Consider the following 21924-nt stretch of genomic DNA (forward strand, 5'->3'; position numbering starts at 1 on the left):
CCACAGACTGAGCTGTTGTCAGGACACTTGACCCGGTTTCTGTCATCAGACTAATATCCAGCCCAAACACGGGGTTGGTGCATTCATAACTCCTCTAACAGCGCTCTGACTCTGGGTGATGGACATTTCAGTCACAGATGATTTCTCCATCATCTGTGATTTGATGTTTCAGCTCTGTGGCGTCCCGCCTGGAAGCTTCCCCGTTCTCCACTCTGTGGTTCTCGTGTCGACCGGCAGGTTGCTGCTGCTTCTGAAACTTTTCCCACACATCCCGCAGGAAACGGCTTCCTGCCCATGCGAGTCCTCATGTGGACCTTCAAGCTGCCGCTCTGAGTGAACCGTTTCCCGCGCAGTTAACAAGAATACAGCTTCTCCTCTCGAATGGCGTCATGAAGCTGAACCTCTTCAGATTTTTTTTCCAGATGTAGTTTCTCCCACATGTAGATTCTCACGTGGCTCGCTACGCTCGAGTGATTTTGGAGACACTTCCTGCATGTTTTGCAAGTATGCAGCTTCACACCGGTGTGGATCCTCAGGCGAGCCGTTAAATCGCTGTTCTGACTGAAACCCTTCCCACAGAATTCACAGGAGCACAGTTTCTGTGACAAACTCATCAGGAAATGATTTACTGAGGTCAGAGGGCAAGAGAAGAGCAGGTTCATTTTCTTGCTTCCTTTTGCATGTGAGGAGGCGCCCCCTGCTGTCTATTAGTCAAAACAACATTTCAATCTGAGCTTCAGAAGAATGAAGCTGCTGAGTGCCCAACGAACGATGAGCTGTTTCTCACATGGAGGCCACAGCAAAACATCTGTAAACGTGTGGGCTTAGTGATGAAACAGCAGGAGACGCCATGTCTGACTTAAGCGCTCGCGAGTGCGATGAAGGATCCCAGAGAGCCGACTGTTGGTTTGTGAATCATTTATTAAAGAAAACGTCCAGAACTCGAGTGTCACTTTAAAAAACCTGAACAATGAAAAGATGATAAAACATCTTCAAAACATCAGACGTATCAATCTATGTACAACTAGTGCATTTATACATGATTAATAAAATAAAGCTGAAAGGACATGCACAGTTACTCAGTAACAAACTCATTTAGAATTTAGAGCTTCGGTCTTTAATTCACCTCATTTATTAAAACAAAAGAAAAAAGAACGGAATATTTACAATTTGTTTCTAATACTGACATCAGGAACTACACACGTGGTGCAAACGTGTAAGCTTTTCCTCCAGGACCTCAGAGAAACTCAAAGATGGCCTCACAGCTCGCTCTGTTAGTCTGCATTTATAGACTTGGTTTTTTTTACTGGCACAAATTTGCTGTTTTACATGATTTTATGATGTAATCGAGAACCATCGGGAACATTTCACATGTTTAAAAGAATTTTATTGCCAAATAAATCAAATGTATGTAAATCCCAGGAGTTTCCTGGTCACAGATCCAAAATGTTCATTTGATTCTCCTCCGAGCGACTTGGTATCACTTTCTTGTGATATGCTGGAAAATGTTCAGCTGGTCATCGACTGACAGTTAGTTTGGTCAAACCTTAAAAAGCAGGTGGAAGAGCAGAAGCTCACAAACTGATCCTGGAGCTGTGATAAAGCAGGAACAATCAGGATTTGACCCAGAAGCTGAGCTGCAGCACACGTTGTCTCTGCAAACACCGACTCGTTCAGCAGTTTATTTGCAAATAAAAATCTTTGAAACGTATGAAATGCTTGTGACTGACTTCGAAACATATTTTTCCCCAAAGATATTCGTGCAGCTTTCTTGCAGCCTGAAACACACGTTTGCTGTATTTCTGTGACATTTAGTGCAAATCTTGCTTGAACACAACTTCTTGTGTGGAGTGACAGTTTACAACCTACAACTATGTGTCACACGTGTGCAGCTTCACGTGTGCGGATCCTGGGAAGCTTCAGCATTTGGGACTTTTTCATACAAGTTTTTTTTACCCACTTCACATTTTGCAGACTTTTTTATGCTGACTCTTGGACGTGTGAGAGTTTTCTACAGTTTCTTTCATTGGCCTTTCTTCTGCGCTTCCTTCTTTGTTTCTCGTCCACGTTTGCGGCTGATCCTGACCTCACGTGCTTGCTTCCTATCAGACTCCAGTTTGGGGAGCTGTGAAAGAGAATCTGGCCATCGTTTGGTTCCTGTTCTCTATGTTCCTCATAAACAGGAGTCACCACAAAGCTCTCGGTGTGACGCTTCAGTGCCGACTGCACTCCCTCCCTCCTGAGTTTGTGCTGTTCTTTGATCTGTGGACGCTTTGGTTCTTGCTGATTGGACAACAGTTTCTTGTGTTTTTGTTTAACATGAGGAGGCCCTGGTTCCTCCTGGTTCAGGCTGCAGTTCCTCTCCTGATTACAGAGACGCTTTTTAGGAAGAACCTTCTCTGCTGCAGTGACGTGGAGCTGTGGGTGGTCTGCAGGGACAAGATAAATGTTAGTAACAGTCCATAAATAAGCACAGAGTACAATCCTGACCTAGCAGGTGATTTAAACTTCTGTGTTGGTGTTTGAGACCTTGTGGTCGCGTCTCGTGTGTCATATAAGCTGTGCCAGCCGTCAGAAGCAAATAAAATGCCAGGGCATTATTCTGCCTCCCTACCTACTCTGCTGGGGAAATTTTAAGAGGTAAACATGTTTGACATATTCTTCCACATCTTTGTAAATGCTCTTGCGTCCATTCCAACAGACAAGCTCCCTCCAGGAGCTTCAGGGAGTCTTTATTTTGAGATGATAGTGATTATTTTCTGATTAATTCAAAACCTTTGTTGAAAAAGTAGCTGGAAGTTCACAGGAGGAACTGATGTGACTTGGGTTTCAGAGAGATCTGGTTATAACGTATCTGCAGAGTAGATTTAATACAGTACACAGAGTACAAGTACAGATCAGCTAAGTGCAGGTACTAGTTTCCTTCTGATCCAATTTCACAAACCAAACACACACAAAAATACAAAAGTCCTAATGTAACTCTGTAACTTCTGTAACTCTGTAACTTCTGTCGGTGCTGTGCTTTTTTGGAAATCGAATTTCCCAGAGGAACCCACCCGAGGGATTAATGAAGTTCTATCTTATCTTATCGGCACTTTTCTACTCTACAACATGTCTCCTTCACCCATTCTGTCACACACACTTTTCTGCACCTATCCAACAGTCAGCAGCTCAGGTTCAGCATCCTGCCCACAGACACTCTGGAGCAGAGGGAACCCCCACCCTTCTGGTTAGCAGGTGAGCTGCTGAGCTACACCACCCAGCTGTGCTGTATCATCACTACAAGTCTGGCGTTAGAAGCTGTGACAGACGCGGTGAGTTACGGTGATTTCTACAAGTGTACAGACCTGAGGAGCCCGCTACCGCTAACCAGCCGGAGCCACGTTACCTGCCTGTGGGCATGCTGAGCCGTCAGCGTCTCTGCTGCTCTGACCTCAGTCTGATCTTTCTAAAAGCTGAAGGTGTCTGCTTTTAACTCCGCATTTCTCATATTATTGTTATCATTATTAATATTACTATTGTTACTTTGGTCTGCGAGGATGACATAAAGAGCTCGGAGCTCCCGCAGGCTCACACTCATTCATCCCGGTTAGCCTACCGATCCTCTGAAGCTTGATCTCCGGCTTCCAGAAGCTCTCCAGCAGCCTGCGCTGCCGCTCGATGTCCTGCTCGTATTTGACGATCGTGTTTTCAAACACCGTGAAAATTTCATCCACGGCGGCAGACAGCCGCTCGTTGACAAAGTTTATCAGAAACTCCACTGTGGACATTTTTACTTTCGATTAAACGATCAGCACAAGTCCTTCTACAGTTCCGGATTCTGCTGAATCTGCTTCCGCTGTGTGCTGCACCATTAAAGGTTCTGAATGAAGCTGAGACGTTTTTTAAAGTTCCGCTCTCGGTAAATTACTGCCAAACGTTATTTCTTACATAATAATAATAATAATAATAATAATAATAATAATAGTTATTATTGTTGTTTTTTATTATTTTATTATTGTTTTTTATTTTTTGTACTGGCACAGTTATTGAAAGTAAGTAATCGCAGGCCGCCATCATTTCCATTTTTTTTTTTTTGCCTGTCCCGTTTGGCTCTTTTGCATCAGAATTGTTGTCTAAAGGCAAAGAAAGATGCCCAACGGATTTACTTTACCAAATTGACCATCCCAGCCTTGCCGTAATGGTCCATTTGATTCACCTTTTATTGTTTATTTTATTTTCACTTACTGAATACGGGACAGACTTGACTGGGGGAAAGAAGGGGAGAAAGAAAGAAGGAAAGAGAAACAGCTGAGAAGAGGGACGGGGGAGAAGGGCAAAAAACAAAAACCAACAGAACGGGCAGAGAAAAAAAAATGCATATATCAATCACCTGGATCACCTGCTGAGAAAGAAAAAAGAAAACAAGCAGAAGAGAAGAAGAGTAATAGAATAAACAACATCACAATGATATATGGGAATATGACAGTAAATACTAAATATTAAACATTATTGTGCAGCACATAAGATCAACAGAACACAGTGTGCTTTGAGGTAGGAGCCAAAAAGGGTGTAGTTTGTGGGTGTGATCACCCGTGTGTACACCTGTGAGCATGGACGCGCTTGTTTTTTGTTTTTTAAAAGGTTCCTTCATGTAATGATCTGCTAGAGGGTGTGGGGGGGCCACAGCCCCGTCCTCCAGGGCATGAAGCAGGTATGGAGGAGATCAAAACTCCAGACATCCAGAGGCCCCCAGAACACAAGAGACCAAGGAAGACCAACAGAGGGGCAGCTGCGCCACTGTCCCAGAAAGAGCTGAGGAGAGTCCCAGATGAGGGCTCATTCAGCAGCCGCGGAGCAGAAGCCAGGGGGAGTTGCAGTGACGCGCCCGTGAGCTCCGCCGGCAGCCAGCCGTGCCTGAGTGACCGAGCCCCAGGCCGAGAGGCCGGGGGCACCCCACCTCCGAAGTGGCCCGAGCAAGCCCCAGGCTCCAGGCCCCGATAAGCGGCCGCCAAGGAGTGAGCCGGCGTGTACCTGGACGCCCATCCCCAGACACAAAGAACCACCAACGCACCGATGTCTGAGGGGGTCCGCCACTGGCAGGGGAAGTGGTGGTAGGGGGAGATAGGCCTCCAAACCTTGGAGGGCCTGAGATGTCCCCAGAGAGGTGGCGCCTGACACCCAACCTGACATATAGACACAGACATACAGGCACACACAGACACAAACATCCATTCCCACCCTCATGCTCTCATATGCACTTACTCCACACTCAACCAACGTGGAGACAGACATAAAGAGACGCTGTACACACGATCACACTCCCCAAGCGTACTCTACAAACCGGGTCTAGGTACCCTTGCCCCTGGAGGGGGGGAAACTGCACCCAGACCCAGGTGGTGTTACCCTCCGCCATCATTTCCATTTTCACTGTATAATATGGTCTTATACCATAATCTGACAGCGTGTTTATTTGTTTGATGTCGCTGTCACGGTGTCATGTCACTTGTCTTTTAAAGACTTACTAAAAATCATCACTGCGACATTTATAAGATTTACAGCTTATCATGTATGTGTCACGTGTCATGTCACCCGAGCAGCCATCACAGCAGCTCTTACTACCATCGTGTAAACCTTCTCCTTCAGTCACAAATCATCCACCCACTCCACTCTGCCTGCTCTCTTCTTAAAGTGTCAGTAATACATATACAACAATAACAGTTTAATCATTAATTTCTTTAATAAATAAATAAATCCCCCCCCAAAAAAAATAAATAAATAAATAAAAAATAAAAATAAAAAAAATAATAAAAAATTAAGAACAATGAAACAATGACTTTACCTGCTCGCATCGACTCTTTTCATGCACATAATTTGTTTTTGGGATCATTTTCTGAAAAGAGGATAAAAAAACAAACAATAAGGAGAAAATAAAGCAAAGTAAGCAGATGAAATTGACTGAATATTACTTATTTTATTTTATTTTGTTGGCATTGTAGTATATTAAGATGATAAATAAATAAAAATATGATGAGGTGAAGTCATTGTTTCATTCATTTTAAGTTTTTTTTTAAGTAAAGTAAGTACTGGTGCATGAAGCCTGATAGAAGTTAATATAAATTTAAAAGTACAAATCCAAACAAAAAAAATTACAGAATTATTTATGGCATTAACAGGTGCAATATTTATACAATACAGATGCTTATTTTTTATATGTAATTTATCTGTAATTAAAATTATCATTTCAATCTTTATGCAAACAAACCCAGTTCCAAAAACATATAAAAACAATAATAATAAAATCAAATGAAAATCAAATATTCATCTATTTTAGTCATGGATCTGAGCAGCTTTAAGACCCAGAGCAGAGCGGCTGTCAGCAGCGGTAAATATAGCAGCATTGTGGTGTGTGCGCTGTTCTGTGTGCGGTGTCGGTTGCGGGTCAGAACAGCTCCGGGTCATCATGAGGAGGCCTGAACAGACCGGAGCAGTCTGAGCTCTCCTGTCAGCACGAAGCGAACATGGCGCGTCTTTAAAGCACAAACTGAGCGTGAAGGAGCCTGAAGATCAGCCGCACGTGAGTCACGGCGTCCTTGTGTTCAGCGAGTGTGAGGCGTTCACTGCCTGCTGTTTCTGTAGGTTAACTGAACATCTTAAATCTCTGTCACTGGGGCCACAGAGAATATTTAATGTCTGTACCTTTATTATATTATTGAGATGACATATGCCAAGTAAAATGCTTCAACTAAGATTTATTTTCTTTGTGAATCATCAATAGGTTAAATGATTACATTTATTTTAAGTGATTAAAAATCCTGTAGTGTGAGCTGATATCCTGACGTGTACTTTATCCAGCTTTTATTTACAGAAATGTGAAACAAGGAAAAGCAAAAGAATCTCATATGTGATCCAGTGAATAAGGTCCTGATTAATCTTGCAAATATATTTTTCATCAATACATTAAACGTGTTATTATTTATACCACTACCACTACAAAGCGCTTTATATGGTAACAGCAGAAGCTGTACAATACAATATTAGAGGTAATCAAACAATCCTCTGTGAGAAACACATGAAGAACAATGAGAAAAAAGAAACTGTAGGAGAGAGAAGACAAAAGTTAACGACTGATGGAGTAACATGATAGAGTTTTACGATATGAGACGACCAGATTATTCAAGACCTGGTATGTAAAGAGAAGGTTATTTTTTTCTTTAACAAAAAACAAATCTGTAATATCTGTAAAAGATTCAGCTCAGTATGCAGCAAGTGAAACACTGTACAGTTAAAAAAAGAAGCTGACAAACGCACATCAGAAGTTACGCGAGGCTCTACCTTCACACTTCTACTTCAGCAAGCAGAAAAGATATTCATTTAAATAATAACTAAAAGTAAAGAATGAATGTCGTTCCTTTTAGTTTTACTTTTAGGAGGAAGTCAGAGTGGATGGACGGGTGTAGCCTTGAACTCTGCGACAGAGTCAGAGACTAACTAATCATTTTCTCAGTGTTAAATAGACTGCTGAACCCGACACCGCTCTCTCTCCAGGCACTAGTTACCTGTGAGCCTCACTGACAGTGTAAGGAAGCCCACGAGGGTCAGTTCTTCCACAGCCTGGCCAGGATGTTGCAGCTGTGTAAAGTCACCAACGCTCTGTTCATCAGTAACGCCCGCTCAGCCTGCAGCGACGAGCTCATCCAGCAGGAGGCGGTGACGCTCTGCATCAACGTGTCCAAGCAGCAGCCGTTTCCCTCCAGCAGCATCACCAAGCTGCAGATACCCGTCTACGACGACCCCAACGAGGACCTGTACAGCCACTTTGACCGCTGTGCCGACGCCATCCAGAAGGAGGCGAACCGCGGCGGACGCAGCGTCGTCTACTGTAAGAACGGACGCAGCCGCTCGGCCACGATCTGCATCGCCTACCTGATGAAGCACCGCAAACTGTCCCTGACAGACGCCTTACAGGTGAGGATCTATCCCACCCTGCTCTACTTTACTTTTTGTACAGGTTACAACTTTGGCATCTGGTGTTAGTGATGAACTTTGTCCACCCTCCACAGACCCCGAGCTCCTCCTGCTGACTGTGAGGCAGATTATAAATGTGACACTTTGTTTATTGGAAAATAAACTGCACATTGATTAAACAAACTGCTGAGTTTGTTCACTCTTAGAGGAGCTGTTAGGTTCCATAAATACTGTTCTCACTCCCGAGACGTAACATCTCGACGTTTTGTCACGTCCCGCAGCGGACCGTGAGAACGCGAAAAGTGACCTTCCGCGTTCTTATGGTCCGCACCAGGTTATGGATGAAATCCAGTGGAATGACGCTCCCGCGGTAATAGACCTTCCAGCCATGTATTCCAGCCCTATACCTAACCTTCTCCCTAAGTCTAACCATAACTTTATTCCTAACTTTAACCAGCACTTTAATGACGTTAAATAGTGTTTTCCCAAGAGGTTTGAAGAAAATGAACAAAGATGTGTAGATTGAGTCCAAACGGTTGTCATATTTCCTCATTTTTCCAATCTCGTCATTTAGGAATGTGTTGGGTGCCTTGAAAACGTAATATGTTGACGATTTGTCACCTAGCATTACGCTTTGGGAGAACGTGCTGATAAATAATGATCAAGTCTTCAAATGAAGGTCTGAGGACTGAAAGAGTAATAGAGTGAACACAAGTCACAGAAAAAGTGCTGAACTTTTGGTTGCTTCAGAGTTTTTCACACATACAGTTTTTGTTTATCATTTAATAAGTATTATTTTGCAGATTTTAAAATGCCAATCATCCTATTTATAAGTCTCACTGTGCTTTGAGCTGTCTAAATCAGCCCAATCCTGCTGCATGAAGGTCAAAAATGTGGAGGACTGAGCTCAACCTGCAGCTGAGAGGTTTGTTTTCTGACGCTGAAGCTTTTATTATCCAAAGTGCCTTTGAACACAACACTGAAAGATGAGCTGCACACTGAGCGTTGCTATATTCATGCTCAGAAGGGACAAATACAACAAATCAGCCCTTCTCTGAAGGCTGACACCCCTGATCCTGTTTTGTGCTGCAGATTTGGCTCAAATGAAAAAGAAAAAATGTTATTTAATTAAATTTTATTTACTGACCTATATTCATAACATTAACTATCTGTTTAACCCCAACAACAGAAACACATCTTTGTTTAATGTCTTTTTTGCTTTTTGTAACGTAAAATTAAAATTTTTTGGAAAAAATTGTTGAAAAACAGCATAAATACTTTAAAAAATCTTCCACATCTTGTTGTGTTGAGAAGAAGCTGAATTTATGCATTATCTATTTATTAATCATCATTTCTTTTTATTATTAATTTATATTTAGAGTTTAAATCAGATGTTATACTGTTCACTAAAATATTTTCCCGCAGTTTCTCCGATAACTTCAAACATTAAATGAGTTTTATGATTTGACAGAAATGAAGGACTGAAGTTTTGCAAACGTCATGACAGGTAATCAAAAAAAAAATATGTCCATAAAACAAATAAGAGAAAACAGGAAAAATTTTATGAAATACAAAAATATTTAGAAAATATTAAAATAAATTGTAAAGTACAGAAATACAAATCATGCAGAGCAACCACAGATCCTTAGAAGCAACCAGAGCTCGTCACTGTTCATTTCCCTTTTCCCAGAAAGTCAAGACGGCTCGTCACGTGATCGACCCGAACCCGGGCTTCATGTCTCAGCTGCAGAGATACGAAGAGGAGCTGAAGCGGAGACGAGGAAAGTCCTGATCCTTCTCACAAAACTCAGAGTCCGCAGCTGAAAACAGAAGCAGTGCTGAAGCTTCTTCACCTCCGTCCTCCTCTTCTGCAGGATTTTACACGCCGTCACTTTAATTAAGGCTTAGATGAATGAATTAACCTCTAGATTACGGCCTGTTTTTAAAAAGAAGTCCCAACAAATATGTATTGAACTTATTTTAATGTTAGGATACTGAAGATATCCAAGTATCTAAAATGTGACCTGATAAAAACAATATTTAAGGAAAGTTTTTATTACAAAAACTGAACAAGTGGAGATGATGAGAAAAAGTATAGAAAGTTTTAAAATCAAGTCAAATAACATAAGAAGACAAATTAACTATAAAATTTGAACTAAGCTGAAGTGAAGGTGGAACTGTTACCTCCTAAATGTACTGAATATACACACTACATGATGTTCATCTACAGAAAACGAGGCTCATTTACTGTACGTAATCACAATAACATTATTTCTTTTATAAACCTTTACTTTGTTACAAAGCACTTAAAGAAAAAACAGACAGGACAACATTTGTACCAAGTTTGTGGAAAATAAAAGGTGAAGACATCAAAAAGAGCGAAAATGTGGTTTATATCTAAAAGTTCAAAATATGAACTAAGAAGTATATTTATTATCCAAGTATCAGTTATGATCTATCAGGTTGCAGCTCACCGTTGGTTTCACTATTGATTACTTTGCAGCCAATACTTCTATTTAAATTAAAATAAAATACTTTAAACCATAATTGGCAACAAAATAGTATAAAAACTGATTATTTTTATGCTTGTCCTCTCAGTGGTTCACTAATCATAAGAAAATCAAAAAGAATGATTATTTTCTGTCTAAACACTCAGTTTTCTTTTCTTGTCCAAGTCTGAGCACACGTGGCTGCAGTCCCACCTTTTACCTCTAGGTGGAATCACTTACACAGAAAAGAATGCAGCCCCGTGAACACGTGACGAGTCAGGCTCCTCTTTAATTTGATCTGAAACATTAAAAAAATCCACAAAGAAGCTCAGGGATGATAATAAACCGTGACGTGAGATTTCGATCTTCATCAGCGTCTCTCTTGTGAACCTGATTAAATGAGAACTCACCTGGATTTTATTCTGACAGGATGTAACCTTAGGAGGCTATCTCACTGATCCTAGGTCAGTTTCACTGTAGAGCACGGATGATGTTACACTGAGAGTTTCAGTTAAGATGTGATAATATGGAGCTTTCCAGTTACTTAAGCCTCTCCTGTTAAAACTTGTTAAATTCACACAAAACCTTTACATTTATTATTTGTCAAAGAATTATTTCCCAGGAGGCTCCAATTTAACTTCACCTGAGATTTAATTTGAACTTAGGTTAACATATGCCAACGTGGAATTGTTCATTTAAATAAGTGAAAAGCTGAAATTTTCCAGAACAGAAATCTTTAAACTTTTTATGTTGTCATAGTAAAGTCAAAGGTTGTTACAAGTTAGAGATTTGAAAGCTTTTTAGTTTAAATCACCTTATAAAACTGATAATAATGTCGAGATCAAGTAACAGTTTATATTAATATTCTATGAATCAGCCTCTGAATGATACACGGGAAAAACATTTTCCTGGACATGAACAGGAAAGCAACATGTTCCTGGTCTTTTATGTTTAATTAAACAAAAAAACAAAAAGAAAGAAAGAAGATTAATTATTAATCTCTAAAAGCACAAAATCTTGAAACTGGGCATAAAAACAAAAGAACACAAACAAAAATGTCTTGCCTTAAAGAGCCACTGAATTATTAATTGTCAGTTTTTTTAATGCTCCATCAGATGTCTTAAAGCTCTGTAAATATACAACATATTAAATACTCAGGTTAAAATAGTAGAAAAGAAACAAACACATTCAAGTACATATGTGGGAAACGGTCTGAATTTTTAACATTTTGGCAGCTTATTAAGTCTGAATGTAAAACATGTAAGTCTGTGAAATTCAGCAGTTTTATATGTTAAATGTGTTCTGTGAGTTTTAATGCTGCTTCTGGTTAATAATTATCTTTTAATAAACAAAACAAAAAACCTTGTGAAAATCTTTGGTGTCTGCAGAGTCTTACTGTTGATCTCAGGTGTGTCCTCCTTTTGATGCTGCCATTTGAATCTAAAAGCAATGATTTTATTTGCACAGATATTATTTAAACCACCTGTGACCTCAGTTTTTATTGTAATGAGTCTATAATTATAAAAGCAAACAGATGTCTGTGTTAGCTAAAGGGTGTTACCATAACAGGCGCTTAAAGAAATAATCCTGCCCTGCCTCTTTAAGACCAGGCTGCTGTAAACAATCGTTTGTGAGAAAATAAAAATAAAGTTAAATGTTGATCACTCAAAAATGAGCTCTGTGGTCATTGTCTACAATATGTTGGCCGAGGTTTAACTTTATGTTTTATTCCTGTCCTGAGATGTGTTTGTTTCTGAAGCTGAAGTAAAAAACACTGCAAACCACAATATAAATACTCCAAAGACACGAGTAAGGCTCACAGTTGTTAGTCTAGTGATCGTGGCTCAAGAGTTGGCAGTTCGTCTTGTAATCGGAAGGTTGCCGGTTCGAGCCCTGGCTCCAACAGTCTCGGTCGTTGTGTCCTTGGGCAAGACACTTCCCCTACTGGTGTTGAGCAGAGGGCCGATGGCGTGATATACCAGTGAAATAACAAATTGGCTTTCTCATTCGGCTCTCTCTTTACCACAACAGATTGGTACAGCAGCCGCATGACTGTGAATGTCCCGCCAGCCTAACTGTCAATCGCACGTCTCACTCGTGAGCAAGATCCTAAAATACTTGAACTCCTACACCTTGGGTAGTAACTCGTCCCCAGTGGCGGTCCTAGCCTGTTTGGCGCCCTGGGCGAACACTCCCTTTGCCCTCCCCCAAACACACACACGCGAAATGTACTAAGGATTGTACAATAACATAAAACTGTTGTCGGAACCATGCTGAATTTCGCCAGAGAAACACACACACGTACACACATATGAAGAGAGAGAGAGTATGCATAGTATGCAAACAGCTACCAAACAGCCATCATAATTCGTCATACAATGAGAACAGGACAAATCAACAACTGACAACGACTAATTAGTATTAAAATCTGTAACATAATGTATTGTTTGGAGTTTAGTCTGTTACTGTTGCTATTTTTTTACCATTTCTTCTTGAAGCACCTGTAACCCACATAATTTGCTTAGGGATTAATAAAGTATTCTGACTCTGATTGTTTCAGGATGAGCTGCCATTATCCAATCACACATCTGCTTACCTGTATCTTTTGCTCGTTTCTCCTCCTCTTCTTTTCTCTTTTTTATAAACTGAGCACCTGATGGCTTTGAACTTTTCTTGTCCATCTTGGTTTTAATCTTGCACTCCAGTATGAACACACATCCCCCAACCCGAGAATCACCACAACATAACCTAACAGACCAACACCTTAGTTCACAGATTCGATTTGTCTATAGGGCTTATTTCTGGGATTTCACACAACCCAGGATTCAAATCATGAATACATAATGGGCTTGGGTTTACAACATTATGAATGAAATGTGCTCTATTTGGAAGCAGCCGGCCCCGCCCCTTTCGACGGGTTGTGTGTGAGACTTTAAATCATCAAACTCTAAATTATAAATGTTAAATTGTTATTGATCCCTTTACCCCGAGTCCTAAAGTGTATTTTTATTTTCTTACTCTTCTTATATTTATTGTTTGTTTACTTGCACTGCTGTAACTGGAGCCTCGTCGTCTCGTCTCTCTATATACTGGACTGTAGCGGAGATGACAATAAAGTTTACTTTGACTTCAGCAGCGAGCAGGCGCACCGAGGGCTCTCGCGCTCACTTTTCGCGTGTAGAATTTCGAAAAAACATTGGTGCAAATTATAAGTCTGTATCATGATGTCTGGTGTTTTTGTGTTTGTTGGTTTGTTTTTATTTTGTTTTATTTTGTGAGTTGGTTATTAGATGCTGCTCCAGCCAGCCAGAGAATCCCCCGCCGCCCCGCCCTCTCCTCCCTGTACCACCAGCAGCAGGCGCACCTCGCAAACGGAGGGCGCCCTTACTCCCAGCAAATGGGTGATAGAAAACCGATCGGTGCCTGTACCATTCCCAATATGCACTGGCATGATGTTGGGGCAGCATGAGTACGAGCAATTTTTTTATTTTATTTTTTTCGTGGTGGGGGGCGTGATGCTGCCCCCCACCACGATGCCTCCCCGGGCACTCCACCCTTTTCTGGTTGAGAACAGTCGTCTTGGACTTGGAGATGCTAATCCTGATTCCTTCGCACTCGGCCACAAACTGCTCCAGGACAAGCTGAAGGTCCCCAATCGATGAAGCCACAGAACCACATCAAAGAAAATCCCACAAAATCCAAAGATAAAAACCTTTTATAACTACTACAGCTAGATATTCTGTCCATAAAAAAACTATGAACAGATCCAAGGCTCACCAGAAACATGTCCAACGTAGTGCCAACAATTCGAACCAACTAGTTCTGACTTCTTCCCCACCAGAGATGTAACGTTCCATGTCCCAGGAGCTATATTCAATACCCAAGAATCAAACTAACAGAGAGTCTCTGTGGTGTAGCCAATCAAAGACATATTCTGTACTAATTAGCAGGTACACTTCATGGATACAGGACTCCACCCTAGCCTATGATCAAATCTGTCTGTTCAAGGAGACGATGATATCTTACCAAACTATGGCTGTGACCTGTGTGGTGAGAGGCTTGAAACACTGAGAGCAGCTGAGCTGTAATGTTTGCATGTTTTCCTTTATTTGATGGATGTAATTTGATACAAAGAAAATAAGTCCTACATTTTTCATCAAAGATTTTCTTTTTGAGTAATTCATCAGTAATTTCTGGAAAGAGTCAGCTGATACAAATATATTTTTTGGCACTTAGAGCATCTAAAGGCAAACACCATTTGGTTTTGTTATAGGCAGACATTTTTCCATTGATTAATTGAGTATTTCACATTATTTTAAACAGATACGTAGCACTACAGGTCAGAGGGAATTTAAATTGTCTGGAACTAGTGGAAATCACTGGTTTTAAAAAAGCAAACAGCTGCGTCTTCATGGTAAATCATTTTATTTAACAAAGTGTGTTACATTTTTATGTGGGTTCAACAGAACAGAGCCCGAAACAGCTGTTGTGGATAAATTGGTTCAGAAGCGTGGGCGTCCTTCCGGGCGATGGCCTCTGTCCCATTCTTCACGCACACTATTGATCCAATTATTGTAGTTGGACACTTTTGTGTAGATTCCCAGTTTGTCCAGCTGTCCACAGCCCTCACCCCAGGAAACCAGGCCAACCAGGAACCAGGTGTCCCGGTACAGAGTGACCATCGGGCCCCCACTGTCACCCTCACAGGCATCCTTCCTCTGTCCAAGGATACCGGCACAGAGGACGTTGTTGGAGATCGTGTGGGGGAACATCTGCTGAGTACAGATGCTGTGGCTGACCAATGGGATTTCAATAACGTTGAGCACTGAGCTGTGCTTAGTGCTGTTCATGTCCTCTTTGCCCCAGCCAGAGACAACAGTCTTCGTGCCGTTCAGGTGGAGCACCCGCTCGGCCATCTCGCGTCCTGGCAGACAAATGGGGACGATGTACTCAGTCGTGGGAGCGGGGGTCTGTAGGCGCAGCAGGGCAATATCATTGTCCATGGTCTTGGTGTTGTAGTTCGGGTGTTTGAAACCTTGGACAACATCCAGGATGACCTCAGTGCCTTCTTGTTTAAGACGCTCATAGTCACCTAAAAACACAGGGCGTGGACTCATGGTTAATGAAAGCTGATGTGTGTTTTCACTCTGACTACAACAGGGATCTCGAACTCCAGGCCTCGAAGGCCGGTGTCTTCCAGGTTTCAGATGTGTCCGTGATGCAACACAGCTGATTTAAATGGCTAAATTACCTCCTCAACATGTCTTGAAGTTCTCCAGAGGCCTGATAATGAACTAATCATTTAAATCAGGGGTGTTGACCCAGGGAGATATCTAAAACCTGCAGGACACTGGCCCTCGGAGCCTGGATGTCGAGACCCCTGGACTACAATGTGACCTATTAGCAACCTTGGTTTTGTAAAGTTTTAGTGCTTAATGGCAAAATAGCAAATTACTTCAAATAATTGTATATACAGTTGAATAAAAAATAAAAACTGGAAAATTTAAGTACATTGAGTTTTCTCAGTGTACTTAATTCCCACCCCCCTGAACCACGGTCGCCCCATGGGTGACCTTCTTGTAACCGGAAGGTTGCAGGTTCGATCCCCAGCTCTGTCCTGGTCGTTGTGTCTTTGGGCAAGACACTTCACCTACCGCCTACTGGTGATGGCCAGAGGGGCCGATGGTGCGATATGGCAGCCTTGCTTCTGTCAGTCTGCCCCAGGGCAGCTGTGGCTACAACTGTAGCTGCTTCCACCAGTGTGTGAATGTGAGAATTGTAAAGCACGTTGAGGGTCTCGAAAAGTGCTATATAAATGCAATCCATTATTATAGTAGTAGTATTCCAGCTTTATTTGTCACTGTTGAATTAATGTTCATGTATGGAGTCCTTAGGATTGTGACAACCTTCTGACCTACCAGCTGCCTCTGCCATGGAGTCTCACTCTCACTACCTGTTTAGGTTTACAGATCAGTCCCATGGCATCTTCCTGCCATCTAATACAAATTAATACTGGTGATCAGTTGACAGCGATGCTGTTCTCTTCACCCAAATATCAAACATAGACTGACGTGACTCCACCAGTTATGCATGCCTAGCAGTTTGTAAACCTTTTAGCCTGTGTTTCTTTTTTAATAACTACACTCATGAGCATGAACATGGTGTTTGTCTGGGATAATTTATGTCTGTTCATCAAAAACAAAACTCTGGGCAGTTTATCAGCTGGTCCAGGGTTCTTTACAATCACTTTTAGTCTCGTCCTTATTGTTCTCCCAATATCACAGGAAATTAAAAAACTTCACTGTGGTGATTTTTATAACTTTATATATTGCTTCTAGTTTATTTCTGTGTCATACAAATTAAATTTAAGGTAAACTGAAGTGTTTTCTCTCTGTGGGCGAACAAACAAGACCCTATCAGCCTTTCAGGTAAAAACTACAGGCAGTCTCTCCAATCATTTGTACTTCAGTATAATCAGTTTGTTAATCAGTTCGTTACCGCGTTGATCTTTCTAATCACTTCAATGTCGTTCATTTATGATTATTTTTCATTTAATTATAATTAGTGTCTGTCATCTGCAATGGAAACTCACCGAGTCGTACACTGAACGTTAAGCTGTTTTCAAGACAGTGAGCAGCTGTCAGAACCCAGCTCTTATCGATGAGGACACCCCCACAGTGAAATCGACTCCTGTAATCCATTACCAGGACCTACAGATAAACACACTATCAGGTATTAATGCTCCAACTTGGATTCTGCTGACAAGATAACATCTTGACATTGTGAAACAGCTTTGTTTCACATATTAGTTCAATCTTTGAAAAAAAAAAAAACAGAACAGATTTAAACAAATTAGCAGATTTCTTACCAAATTCAAATGTATATAACATAAAAAGAGGGCGTTGCCAACATCTGATGTTGGAGTCTTAAGATCTTAATAATCATATCACCATTACAGCACTTTGATTTCAGACTGCAGGCTGCTGTAAGGATACAAATCTAACAAGCTAAAGTTGCCAGCATGACACACCCAGTGTGTATTGTAGGTTTTTTTTGTAGTACCTGCCATGGACTCTCCCCTTTCTTGCCCACCTGCCCCCCCACCATCCAGGGACGGAGGCCTTTCGGTGGTGGGCTGTATGATGTGGTGGCTAACAGCTGTCCACAGGATGATCGACCTGTAAAAACACTGTATTAAAGCTACAATGGAAAAATATTAAGAGAAACATAAAATAATCTCTCTCTTTTCATCTCATTCAAGCTGAGAGGCCAGCAGCTTGCCTGTTGTGGATGAGCAGTGTGCGAAGCAAACTGCCACTAGTCTGCGTTCACTGTTCTGAGATCAGTTACTAACTGTGGTTCATATGGAAACACAAGTAAGCAAGTAAACCAGCATCAGTGAATTTCACTTGATGACTTGACTTGTGCAACTGGCTTGAAGTGTCTAATGGTGTCACCACATCCCCATTAAGTTGATGAAGGCTCTTAGGGTCCTGTTCTAGCATCCATGTGTGAGACATTGAGTACTCTGTCTACTAGTAGGCCTGTGTCTTGCAGCTCTAGTGTTTCTGCCTGTTCCTTTCTGGGCTCCATTCATGTACCGAGCCATGTGCCTGTTCATGCTAGCTCCTATGATGCCTGACAGGAGCATCCATGTGGTGATGATGGGATTAATCCTTAAGAATCATGTGGTGGTTCATTTATGCTTCCAGGTACTCAAGGAGTGCAGTTAGCTTCTTTAGCCAGTAGGTGCGAATCGTGTCAGGACATGTGCTGTCCAACTCGTCAGCTCTTCATTATCGAAAGGATTGTCCAGAAAATCATAATCCATAAAGATATATTGAATAACAAGTCTATATAAAGTGATGAGAGAATTTAATTTTTGCTTGCTAATAAACATTTTGTTTACAGCCAGCAAGTGAAGTCAGACTAGAACTGCTCTTACTGTTGGGAACACATTTCTTGGAGTCATTAGTCTGTTTGTATCCATTCACACAGCTGCAAGTCCTCGACAGGCCGTCACTGCTCTCCGTACAATCGTGGTCGCAGCCGCCATTATCCACGGAGCAGTTGGTGGCTGTTACAGCTAGATGGAGATGGGAAACAGGAACACGGGAACTTTTCAGGTTTCACATTAAGTTTTAGTGAATGTTACATTGATGTGACTCCGCCTGTAAAAGAAATCAAACAGCAGCTACGTCCAGCTGCCAGACAAAGTCTCGCTAACAAGTTTTAGCAAAAAAATAACCCTCGTGAATGCTTTGTTACTTAGGTTCGTTTGTGTGCACAGTGGGTAATTTGTATTCTTTTCGTTGATTCTCAAGCTTTAATTAAAGATGTGGTTTGTTGCTTGATGCAGTTTCATTATATTGAACACTCCTTGCTTCACTTTTGTAGTCTTTTTTTAATATAACGTTAGAAATGCTCCTAGGTAACCAAAGACACTGACTCACGATATTCACAGTATTTGCCCTCATATCCAGAGTGACAGCGGCAATCGTAGGCTTGGAGCATATCCACACAGTCTCCATGACTGCACTTGTTGGACTCACACTGGTTCCCATCTGAAATACAGTCAGATAACATGAGTATTTTTCCCATGACTATCTGCAAAGAAAGAAGATGTCAAAAGCCTCGCCTTAGTGACGCTTTGGGAGGAAGACAGAAGCAGGCTAAATCTTATTTGATGTCGTATTGTTGTAAATGTACTGTAATCTTGTGCTTTTGGGTAATCAGGCAAGCATATCACACCCCATCCCAAGAAATAAACGATGCAGCCTGTGAAGAACCTTGTCCTGAATTCTCCTCAGTCTACACATCATTCACATTCCAGTCATCAGAAATATTAAAATAATATTTAATAATTTATACATGGTATTATTTTTAAAGCTGATATTTAGTATGTTTTCACTGTCAAGCTGAACAAACTTGTCTTACCTGAGTAAACTGTCCAGAACTCCAGCTGTAAAGACACAGAAACAAACATCACCAATCGCACTCATCTGGTCATCGCTGCAGAACAACACACACACACCTCCTGTGGGTATTTGTCAAGTCGACACTACCCTGTCATGTTCTCATCAGCCATAAATCAAAAAGCCAGATATTTTTGCTTATTTTGATCTACGGTGTGTTAAAGAGACATCTTACCGTAGCTTCTCTGGTCTCGAAAATCTCTCTGGCCTCTTCAAAGCTGCATTTCTCCTCATTACATTCTCGCTCCAGGTTTCCTGGTTTCATCTCCTCCAGGAAGGAGTTCGCCCGACGAGAGCGAAGCAGCATGTCAGCCCGTCGTGGGTCCGAGAATACTGAACACACAGAGAGAGTGAAACAGTGATGCAGACCAGTGCTAAGACAACGGCTTCTTTAACTGTTTTTTCCCCAAACATCACGTTTTTGGAAAGCACTTTGTTGTCATTTGGACTTAAATCTTTGGGATTCTGTGAATTTACTCTCATCAATTCATGTGATTCCCGTGTGTTGTATGCATGCCTGGAAAATGTTCCTAATGAGACGACAAATGGAGAGATCTGGACCAGGACATCAGCGAGCATCTGGACAGTCTGAGGTGACTGAAGCATCTCCCAGAGGAGAGAGAATTATATTATATTATATTATATTATATTATATTATATTATATTATATTATATTATATTACCAGTCCGTGAGTCGTTTGGTACCTGGCCACGAGAGTTGAGGCTCAGGTGTGAAATGTCTGGTTTTCAGGGTTTTTATCGGTTTTCAGGGTTATTTTGTTAATATTTTTATCGTTAACTCGGTTTTCCTGGGTCTTTTCACGTGTGTTATGAATAAATCTTTTTTTCGGTACTAGTTGTATTTTGTTGTATTTATCCGCGACACTTTAAAGGCCGGTCCGTGAAAATATTGTCGGGCATAAACCGGTCCGTGGCGCAAAAAAGGTTGGGGACCGCTGCTTTAAGGTCACCGTCCACTGGAGCCAGCTTTCTTCTGATTGGCTCAGGATCAGGTAGGTGTGCTCGCTGACCTCATTACCTGAAACTTTGTCCATGTTTAATATGAGCGCCCAGTTGAGGAACAGGTAAAAGCACAATAGGTTCACTTTCTTGGCAGATGAATGCTTTGTTGCTAAAACAGATTCCACGGCTGACCTGCTGACAGTGAAGCTCTCACATTATTTCCCGTCAGGTTTATGTAATTCAGTGAGACTCCAAGACACCCGTGTAACAGAAAATCTGTGGCTACCTAACCTCCGTGTCTCTTCTTTCTTTTACAGACGTATTGATGTTTACTTATCCCGTTCGTCTTTGATCACACCCACCTGACAGACTGATGACTGACGCCGACCACAGAGCAACGACGACACACAGACAGAGGGCGAGGCGGGACATGACCTCGATCACTCCTGCAGGAAATCAGACATTTATGTCTTTACTGCTTGTGTTTATCCAGTTAGCATTAACATCCAGCATAATGACACTTACAGATTTAAGGGGTTGAAAAGTTGAGTTCTGGAGGAGCTGCAGACGAGACAAAACCGAGTCCTCACTGCCAGTTAAAAAAAATCTCTCAGTGGAATATTTCTACAAGATTGATCAGCAGGGAACACAGAGGCCTCCAGTCAGAGGGGCACAGCAGGACACGATCACCGTGTGAACCTCTACGACCTTTGACCTTGTGAGCTAACAACAGGGCCACAGAGACAACATCCTAAAACGTTCTCAGGACATGAAACAGAGTCACGGAGAAACGAGGGGCTTTCAGGAGAGTTTTGGTACTTACATGTGAAGAATGGAAGCCGTGGACAGAGACGATGCTTCGCTGTTTCTGCTGTGTTAATAACTAACTCCCAGTGTTTACTGAGAGTCCACAGTCTGCAGCTGATCGCTGTCCACCAACACTGTCAACACAGACCTGCCCTTTATCCTCCACCCACTCTGCTACACATCAGACCCCATTTTCACAAAATGTTACAAACCTTCAGACACTAGCAGGACGACGATAGTGTGGGACTTTTCACTGTGTACCCACCACACAATAGATCTGTGGTTATTCACCACAAACATGGACGTGGATGAAGTCTTCATGTCTCTATCATTTAAATCACTGTCTTTGGAAGCATGAACACCTATGACCCTACAAGACATCTGTAAAGATACTGAGCAAAGCCCAAAGCCTGTGAACCAGACTAGACCTTGGTATGACTAAAAGCTAAGATAATGTTGGCTGTTTGGAGTGCTAAGTTATCATCTAACGCTAGCAAGCTCAGTCTGTGAGATGCATTGAGAGACAGACATGTTGGTTATAACCTTCATCATACTTGGTTGTGGGCAGAAACAGCTGGAGACACCACAGCCAAGTATTGCTGGATGCATCCTCAATCATCCAGGCAAGGAAATCCCAAAAAGTGGATTCTGTTCACCTGGGCGTAGCGTTTTCAGCCTGGTATGCTTTCCTTTAAAATTCACCATCTGGTTTTCAATTCAATTCAATTTTATTTATACAAGAT

General features: G+C 41.7%; 3 protein-coding genes and 1 pseudogene across 7 annotated transcripts in view; 2 read left to right on the forward strand and 2 right to left on the reverse strand.

The window, feature by feature from the left end:
- The window catches only part of LOC146686914 (uncharacterized), a 280227-nt gene that overhangs the window by 111164 nt on the left and 147139 nt on the right, over positions 1-21924 (forward strand). The gene's annotated exons all lie outside the window — the stretch shown is intronic.
- LOC146686924 (uncharacterized) lies at positions 1056-3844 on the reverse strand (annotated as a pseudogene). The gene is made up of 2 exons (XR_014916569.1): positions 3599-3844; positions 1056-2429 (listed from the first exon to the last, which is right to left on the reverse strand). The product of XR_014916569.1 is annotated as an uncharacterized LOC146686924 (transcript).
- Positions 6146-12102, forward strand: dusp28 (dual specificity phosphatase 28). Of its 3 annotated transcripts, none has more exons than XM_085440164.1 (3): positions 6146-6556; positions 7528-7947; positions 9642-9736. In XM_085440164.1, the coding sequence occupies exons 2-3, from the start codon at positions 7603-7605 to the stop codon at positions 9660-9662; spliced, it is 366 nt and encodes a 121-aa protein (XP_085296290.1). In that variant the 5' UTR covers positions 6146-6556; positions 7528-7602; the 3' UTR covers positions 9663-9736. The 3 variants fall into 3 exon arrangements, with proteins under 3 accessions (XP_085296290.1, XP_085296289.1, XP_085296288.1); XM_085440163.1 differs by lacking the exon at positions 9642-9736 and adding an exon at positions 8043-9134; XM_085440162.1 differs by having other exon boundaries at positions 6150-6556; positions 9638-12102.
- proca (protein C (inactivator of coagulation factors Va and VIIIa), a) lies at positions 14522-21282 on the reverse strand. Of its 2 annotated transcripts, none has more exons than XM_085440122.1 (10): positions 21198-21282; positions 20900-20963; positions 20737-20820; positions 19587-19744; positions 19374-19398; positions 18890-19000; positions 18382-18522; positions 17499-17614; positions 17029-17146; positions 14522-15528 (listed from the first exon to the last, which is right to left on the reverse strand). In XM_085440122.1, exons 3-10 carry the CDS (start codon positions 20804-20806, stop codon positions 14939-14941), a joined length of 1329 nt encoding a protein of 442 aa, XP_085296248.1. In that variant the 5' UTR covers positions 20807-20820; positions 20900-20963; positions 21198-21282; the 3' UTR covers positions 14522-14938. The 2 variants fall into 2 exon arrangements, with proteins under 2 accessions (XP_085296248.1, XP_085296251.1); XM_085440125.1 differs by having other exon boundaries at positions 20900-20935; positions 21198-21274.

This window comes from Copadichromis virginalis, linkage group LG18 (genome assembly GCF_057382275.1).
Source record: "Copadichromis virginalis isolate Kocher_CV1m ecotype Utaka linkage group LG18, C_Virginalis_male_GT1.1, whole genome shotgun sequence".
In the NCBI taxonomy this organism is placed as follows: domain Eukaryota; kingdom Metazoa; phylum Chordata; class Actinopteri; order Cichliformes; family Cichlidae; genus Copadichromis; species Copadichromis virginalis.